The 8963-nt window shown below is 36.7% G+C and overlaps 1 protein-coding gene across 6 annotated transcripts in view; it reads left to right on the forward strand.

Moving 5' to 3' along the window:
• Window positions 1-8963, forward strand: part of LOC122086234 — a 14120-nt gene that overhangs the window by 1159 nt on the left and 3998 nt on the right. For 2 of the 6 annotated variants that reach the window (XM_042654969.1, XM_042654971.1), the window contains 8 exons: window positions 1463-1621; window positions 4015-4214; window positions 4351-4437; window positions 4529-4735; window positions 4867-5022; window positions 5560-5613; window positions 5750-5896; window positions 6110-8963. In XM_042654969.1, coding sequence (XP_042510903.1) covers window positions 4041-4214; window positions 4351-4437; window positions 4529-4735; window positions 4867-5022; window positions 5560-5613; window positions 5750-5896; window positions 6110-6433 — 1149 coding nt within the window. In that variant the 5' untranslated portion in view covers window positions 1463-1621; window positions 4015-4040 and the 3' untranslated portion in view covers window positions 6434-8963. Of the gene's footprint in view, window positions 1-1462; window positions 1622-3326; window positions 3841-4014; window positions 4215-4350; window positions 4438-4528; window positions 4736-4866; window positions 5023-5559; window positions 5614-5749; window positions 5897-6109 lie in introns of those variants that run through there. The other 4 variants (XM_042654972.1, XM_042654973.1, XM_042654968.1 and 1 more) reach the window with 3 other exon arrangements.

Here is an 8963-nt window from a genome sequence, read left to right on the forward strand (position 1 = left end):
TGGGCTCCAACCTTGATGCCGAGCTGAGCTTTAGCCTTTGATACCGATCCGAGCTGTGTACTCTGATTATTTTGATGGTTTCCTTTATATACTTGATATGTGAATTGTACTTTTATTGTGTAAATATCATGCCTTCGGGCCCACATGTTTATAACTATTGTATCATAATTCAGGTATCAAGTATTATAGGACTATTCACAGGTAAAACTTAGTCTTCCGCTGATCTGATAAGTTTTTATTAGTTATGTGTATGCTGTGGTGGAATACAGTATCAGATGATCCTGGCAGGTTTGGGTTAACCGGTGTTAACCCGGTCACTGGCCCGGTTCAGTGAGAACAGGTTGTGACAAAACTGGTGGGCTACGAAGCCCGCCTGTCTTTGACTTATACCCACCTGTCTTTCCAGAATGCCCAGAATGGGTGCAAATTGGATGGTTAACCCCCATTTATGATTCTAAACCCAATTTTAGTGTTCAAATATGATGATTTTGACCCCAAAATAGTGAAATGATAAACCATTATGTTTATAATATGTTACACTCATCATACGCGTACCCACACATCGGATCTCTTACGTGTCGGGTACAAGAACCTTGTACATATATAAGTAAGTGGGGAGTGGACTCTAATTTAATTTCAAAATGTTATGCATCATTTAATATGTGTTATTCTAGCCATATCATCATGTCACTTGTGTGTAGACTAGATATCACATATGCCATATCATGCATTGAATGTGTATTTACATATTATGTTATACTTTGTGTTATGATTGAATATTCTTTATGTCTTGATGTATGTGATGGAGGAATCTCATTTGGACATGATATGCATGTTAGATTTAGATGCCATAGTAGACTTGAAAACTAGTGCATGGTGGCTCGTGGAATGGGACACGGTGCCATCATGCAATTGTACTATGCTCATATAGAAGCATGTGGCTAGGATTTATATACCCCTTTATGCTACGACCCTTCCCAATAGGGATTTATGTATTGGGTTATTATTAGGGGGAAGCATCGGGTTGTAGTTGTCGAACTCTTATTGTGGTTAGAAGTATGCACGGATGATCGCTAGGACAGTCAGTAACCCTGATGGTATATTCAGAGGGCCAATCATACTGATTTTATTTCTGCTGGAGTCACCCATTTACTTACTGTCATTTAAATTTGTCGGGAGTCGGTTTGCATTTTAAATTTTGGTACCAATGGTGGCTTTCTCCGACAATCCTACGGGCGTATCACTGGATGGGGTTCGCGGCTCGTACCCAGGGCATACGCGCATTGTGGTTGTGAGTAGCACATAGCCTATGACCTAGTAATGTTGTTAGGCTAATAGAATTAAAATGAATTGCATACATATAGGCGCATATGTATTGTGACTGTTTGTGTGGTTTTCCTTTCCACTTATTGGGTTAGTGAGCTCATCCCACGTACACAACTCTTTTTATGTGATTTTACAGGTTATCCGCCTAGAGATCAGGAGCCGGACCCCATTGTGGAGTTTCCCTCTGAGGACTGGTGGGTCCCTGATGAGTTCAAGCACGGTGCTGATTGCATATGCGAGGATTGTGTTGCATGGCACCAATGACCCCTGGGTGATTCTTTTTGATGATTTTGATGTACTCCCTTTTGATGACTTAATGCTTAAATTATTATATTTTTGTGTATATCTCATGCCTTCGGGCCCAAATATATATAACTTTTATTACTCAATTTGGGTATCAAGTATTTAGGAAACAATTACAGATATTATTATGAACAAGTCTTCCGTTAAAAATACAGGTCTTATCTTAGTTTAGTAGATGTATGATGTATTGCAGTTACTGCATTGTTGATCCTGACAGGTTTGTGAGTTAATCGGAGTTAACTCGATCACCGGCTCGATTTTATGTGCAAAGTATGTATGAATAAAGTAAAGAATGAACAAGATTACCAGTGCTTGTAATTAGGGGTTCGGAACATATGTTCTCCTTCTTGTTCATTATGATGGCTTTTGAAAATCTATACTTTTGAGCATTGTTTTTGTGAAATCATACTGCCTACATTTGGAAAGGACAATATACAATGTGTTTGTTATACTTTCTATATAAATGTATAATTCATGTAATGGTATATTGTCCTTCACGAGTTGTATATGTTTGGGACATGATATCTTGTATTATTCCGTCACTTGCATGTATAAGTGAGTTGATTCCAAAGAGCTGATAAGAAGCTGAATAGGACGAGTTATAAGGATCCATATATATCTATATATATATATATATATTTGTAGTCAGAATTATTTCTTTATAATTAATCTAAGATAGATGTGAGGAGGAGCTACAACCCTATATATTCTCCATTGACAATAAAACATATCTCATCTCATTATGTACGTAGCAATTTTCTCAAACCACATTAATCTTTGTATACATTGTGTGATTTAATAATTTTATTTTCCATTCGTATTTTCTACATCGTTTTAGATTCTTGTTTTTCTATAGTACCTTCATATTCTTACGACAGATACTTTTTCGTTTTAGAGGTATGATAAATCTGAGGTTAAAAAAAATTTATATAACATGCAAACACAACTACAAGCGCTTTTAACACATCTTATGAGAATTGGAAATAAATGTTGAACCATCATGCGTTAGACGATGATAATTGTTTGATCCTAGAATGACTAGTAGATGAACTAGCAGTTCTATCAACCCAATGTGCCATTAGTTGGCATAACATATCTATGCTTTAAAAGACAGTTTTTTTTTTTTCCATTATTATTGAATATGAAAGGAAAGATTTAATGCAATAAGTTACCAGATACAATGAATGTATTAGTATGGAGCCATTTCAAATTGACAGATAATGTGAGCTGGCAAGATTGAGTTGTGTTTTGCATGGCTAGGTGTCTTGTATAGCTGGTTTCCTATTTCAGATGTAGTTTCCTTGTTTTAGTTTACTTCTAATTATTACCTTGTACTTATCTCTCTCTTGGCTATCAAGCCATTGTAAATATGCTATGTGCTTGAAACCCTAATGGGTAATAAATCTTGAATCAGCTCAAGAAGCTAAATAGATAGGCAAGATTGAGTTGTGTTTTGCATGGCTAGGTGTCTTGTATAGCTGGTTTCCTATCTCAGATGTAGTTTCCTTGTTTTAGTTTACTTCTAATTATTACCTTGTACAAGCCATTGTAAATATGCTATGTGCTTGAAACCCGAATGGGTAATAAATCTTGAATCAGCTCAAGAAGCTAAGTAGATATTGTTTGGCTGGACAGACAAAATGTAAACCACATTCTTCAGGTGAAAGCAGAAGATGGGACAACAATTTAGGAGCCACAGAGAATAAAACCAAAAGCCTCGCAGGAGCATCTATTGGGCCATGTGTTAGCTCAAAAAGGCACGAGCCCTTCGATGGGCATCTGGGCCACGTGGCACTCATAGCCATAGATCTAGGATCCCAAGAACTCCCTTAATTACATTCAGCCCCTCTAACTTCAAATTTTCATGCTAAAAACCCCCACGGCCACAGTCTCCATTAATTATGAAAAAACCCTCAAAATATAAATGTTATGCTGAAACTCCCTCTCCTACATTGAGAGCAATTTTTCATTTTTCCAGTTGGTTTTTCGAATTGATTTCACGAAAAAGACCACAACTTCTTCATACAACTCAACTGTGGTGATTTAAAATGAACAGTTACAATTGGATTCCACATCCTCTGCAAATGCTACAACGTTGCAGTGAATATTCAATTGTTGGGCACATCCGAATGCACAACCCAAGGGACTCCCAGCCAATGGATACTCACTGCAACTTGCAACAGATGTAGAGGATGTGGAGGCGTTACAATGGTAAGTGCCATGAATTCTCTCTTTTGTTTTTTGGTCAAAGTGCCTTAAATTCTCACTAAAATAGGAATTACAACAGTAAGTGCCATAAATTCAATTTTTTGTTTTCCTATCGAAAAGATAATTTGAAATGCAACACATATGAAATTCTTATATATTACCCTATTGCCTCCAAAGATTTCAGCAGATCCTTCTGTGAAGCTATGACGTTATTGATGTTCACGCTTTTAGCTTTGTTATCATCTTCTTCAATCATTTTAAGTTACAATGGAGTTTATGGAGGAAGAACGACCCTCATGACCATGGAAAAAGAAGAAGATCTTGAGTTGGAGAGACAACTCAAACATTTGAACAAGCCTGCAATCAAGAGTATCAAGGTATACATACATACATTACTCACTCATCATCAACATATTTTGTTCAAACTCGGCCCCCATTTTTATTAATTATTGGAAAAAACATGCATTGAATGATCAATGGTAGATGAATTAATTGCTTATACGGTTTTTATAGATGGAACATGGCGAAATCTATGATTGTGTTGATTTCTACAAACAACCAGCCTTCGACAATCCACTACTCAAGAACCACATACCTGAGGTATAGAGATCATTTGTGTCATCACATTCAACTTATAGAGATCATATTTTTATTTTTTTAACATGACATCATGTTCATATCAAAATTGCATATGAGTTCTTCGGTTCCAAGAGAAACTCTTGAAGAAGCTTCTCCAGGATTAGATCCCATTGATTATCTCCGACTTGATGGTGGAGGTTGCCCATCAGGAACAGTTCCCATTAGGAGGACGACAAAAGAAGATTTAATTAGGTGGAAATCCTATTCAAATACCTCCAAAAATTTTCTTCACTTCTTAGATGAGGGCCCTAGAAAACATGTAAGTCCCCCCTCTATAACCTCTCTCATTCAAAGCAGCCAAGAAGAAAAACCAAATACTTCTTAGTTTGTAAAAAATCATCGATCCCATCAGTTAATAAATAGTTAAGGTATAATACATACTCTTCTCAGTTTGCAGGGTATCAACTAAAAGATGAAGGCTTGAAGTACCATGGTGGTTCAATGGGCATGAATATTGTCAGTCCCTCAGTCAACTCCGATAATCAGTACAGTGCAGGTGTGATGTATGCTCAAGGTGGACTAAACCACGTTCAAGTTGAATGGCATGTCAGTTCTCTGTGTCAACACCTCGCTCTTTTGTTTATCACTTTTTTCAATTCAACATTTTTAGACAATAAATAAATGATTTGCATCGTCACGCACACGCTCGCACACACACACACTATATATATATATATATATTTTTATATATAGGGAGAGGGATAGGTATGCCGTCGATATCAAGTATGCTAACGGATAGCACCAATAGAAACACATGATGGAGTATCATTCATGAAGGATATGAGGGTCATTTCAGAAAAAGAGAAGAGAGAAATAGACACAATGGGTGCTAGCATAATTGATATTAGCGGCATACCCAACCTTTTCTTATATATATAAACTTCATTATACATTTGTATTCTTAATGCAATATCCATCAACCATTAATGCAGAGGTTATTTGCTGAACCTAATAGTAGTATTCTTGTCAAAATTATAAATATTTCATATTACATGGCTATGTTAATTTCTTCAGAATAACTGATGATGAGTTGCAATTAGTCATTTTCTTGCATCTAAACTGCAAAAATTTTGTCATGGTCAGGTGAATCCCAAGTTATATGGTGACAGAAAACCCCATTTTTTTGGTCATTGGACTGTAAGTGATCAAATGAAGTTCTATTGCCAATTTATCTTAGTTTTGAATCTTATTCTTCTTCTTCTTATTATTTTTTTGCATCAAATATATATCTATTGCTTAATAATATATATGTATATGTTTTTAAATGAAACAGGTAGATGGGTCTCAAAAGACTGGGTGCTTCAATGCCTTGTGCAGTGGTTTTGTCCAAGTTAACCATGATTTACCCATTGGTATGGCTTTTCCCAAAATTTCTACCTACGGTGGTGAAACAGTTGACTTGCCAGTCTTTCTTTTCCAGGTGAGAGAACTCAAGTTCCTTTGTTTTTGTGGACTAGTATCATGCTTGATATATTCTTGAATCGGTGCAATTTGGAACTAGTTATCTCCTTGTAAACATGATCCTTAAAAAACAAAAAGAAAAAAAGGAATACTCCAATGTTAAGCTTATAATAAATATGCTAGGTGACTAACCTTTTGACTCATTGTTGCATTTCTTAATTTTGTTTGACAGGAAAAGAACAGTAAAAATTGGTGGGTAGCAGCTGGATATAATAATACTAATATTGGGTATTGGCCAAGAGAATTATTCAATAGTATAACAGAATCCGCTCCTATAGTTGGTTGGAGAGGGGAAGTTTATGCTCCTCCAGGTGAACAAAGTCCAGAAATGGGGAATGGACATTACCCACGTCGTCCTTTTTTTGGTAGAGGTTATCCAAACCCTAGAAAAACAGCGTATTTCAGAACAGTCCGAGTTTACGGAGAAGATAACATTGGTCGAGGTCCCAATGATGATAGTCTTCAAGATCTCACAGATGTTAAATTGAACAGTTGATGAATAGTCATCGTGTCTTCCAAAGACAAATCATTGACTGGCTAATAACAAGACAATTAGTAAAGTACCTCTATCGATTGGTCAATAACCAAGAAGATTAAAAAGAATTCGGAACTTGACTTCTATGCTCATCAAATGTGGATAGGGCGCTAGGGTAGAAATTCTAATGTCATAATTTTGTAACCCGTTCTAATCTTCTTTTCCTTCGGTCACATTGGAGAGATAAAAAACTCCCAAAGTGCCTCATGCTCGATGTCCATGGAGACCATTTGCTTTTCAAATCCAACCTCAGATTGGATATCGGAACCAGTTTTTGTTATGTGTGAAAACAACAGTACCACTGCTAAAACGTTTTTTAAAGTGTGTGTGCCTGACACCGACAAGTGTGAATAAATGATGTTGCCCTCCCCCAGATGTCTCTGTGTGCTGCTTCTTAATGTTCTATGCATTGATGCAGTGGCCGAGTAAGCGAACATGATTCTCTCATTCTAAAAAAAAAAAATATAGACCATTTTATATACTTTCCAAATGGGCTGGTAACGGAGACCTGACCTTATATTATCGATCCAATCCGATTTTTAAAACCATGCTCCACATAAAGATGCGAGCATTGTATCATATGAGGCACCACTGTCTACTCCGGCTCCAAAGTCCCTTTTCCCTCTCCTTCTATCCCTTCTCTACCCTGTCACTTTCTCGCAACCCCCACCCCCACCCTGTAAATACCCCTCTATGAAACTCCAATACAACAAATTTCTATTGGCTTTGAGGAGCTGCAACCGACGACATCTCACCAGGAAAAGTGGTTAAGTTGCTCCTTCCCCCGCTTCTAGTCTTAATCGGGAGGAACCCCTTGGGATTGATTTGGGATCCAGGTGTTTTAGAGAGAGCTTCAGTCATGGGACCTACTCTCTAGGGTTATGTCTTTCCTATTTATACCTAGGATCAGCTTTGCTGTATCTTCCCTTCCCCTTTTGTCTTTTGTTGTAAATAGTCTGAAATGAACGAATAACCCCTTAAGTAGGGGATGGGGGACGACTTGTAGTTTGGGTTCTAGACGGACTTGATAATGCTTATAGTTTACAAAAGATGCTTACAACCGAATCTGATCACAACCTCATGGGCTATGTGCTTTGTCGGATTCATTATTGGGTAATGGCCCAACAATAGCTACCAGTTCAGTGAAGCGAAGTCTGAAGTCTGTTGTCTTCAGCATTGGATGCTATCGTAGTGGGTAGCTTGAGAAGTTTGGGTGAACAATGGAGACTTCCTGCTGGATTCGAGTAATTGCCTTTCTAATACTGAAATTGTTTACTATTTTTGAGAAAAAAAAATATGGAAATAAGTATCACAATTTAGAATTTTAAGTGTGTTGTAGGTATGTTTCAAAGGAATACTATATTGGTAATTGGGGAGGTAAGGTGCAAAGATGCAGTTATACCAGCTGACCCTTATCAGTTGGTTATTCATGAAATCTACATGCACATTCTTAATGCTTTTACAACTCTTATCAAAGTGGATGAAACTAGTGTTTTCCTAAGAGAAATGATCAAGTATGGATTGCGAGTTTCAACTACTGGTATTGGAAACACGTTGTGGACTTTTGGCAACAAATTAAAATGTGGAAGCCCATCTTACACTTTATGAACTGATGAGGATACTTCTAAGTTTAAAATCCAAATTAATAAACTCAAATCCATAAAATAATTCTACCATTCGACTTGTTATTGACACATTGATGTGCCTTTTGATCATCTTCTGGGATCTATGATAGGATGAAGTTTTTCGTTATTATATTGTGTTTAAGTTGCGAACATTTTTGATATATGTATATATGTGTGTGTGGCCCAATACCATGCTTGATATATTCTTGAATTGGTCCAGTTTAGAACTAGCTATCTACTTGTGAACATGATCTTTTAAGAAAAAAATAATAATAAATAAAAAAATTCCAATGTTAAGCTTATAATAAATACTTATTTGCTATATCTAATTGGTGACTAACCTTTTGATTCTTTGCTGCATTTCTTAATTGTATTTGTTTGGGATTCATCAATAGGAGAAGAACAGTGGAAATTGGTGGCTAGCAATTGGATATAATAGTACTAATGTTGGGTATTGGTCAAGAGAATTATTCAATAGTCTAACAGAATATGCTTCTGTAGTTGGTTGGAGAGGGGAGGTTTATGCTCCTCAAAGTGAACGAAGTCCAGAAATGGGGACTGTACGTTACCAAAAACGTCCTTTTTGGAATATAGGTTATCCAAACCCCAAAAAAAAGTTGCGTATTTCAGAGCAGCCCGAGTTTACGGGGAAGATAACATTGGCTGAGGCTAAGGGTGCCAATTGGGAACCGAAACCGAATATCAAAACCGATATTGAGTCGAATTGAATCGAATTAATTTGGTTCAAATTCAGTTTGAGTATGTGAGTATGTTCATTGATTCGGTTTGGTTTCGATTTTAGGTGTAAGAACCGTCGGTTTGAATCGAAACCGAACTGAATTGTCTTAAAACCTTAAAAAAAAAAA

The sequence above is a fragment of the Macadamia integrifolia genome, chromosome 8, assembly GCF_013358625.1.
Source record: "Macadamia integrifolia cultivar HAES 741 chromosome 8, SCU_Mint_v3, whole genome shotgun sequence".
In the NCBI taxonomy this organism is placed as follows: domain Eukaryota; kingdom Viridiplantae; phylum Streptophyta; class Magnoliopsida; order Proteales; family Proteaceae; genus Macadamia; species Macadamia integrifolia.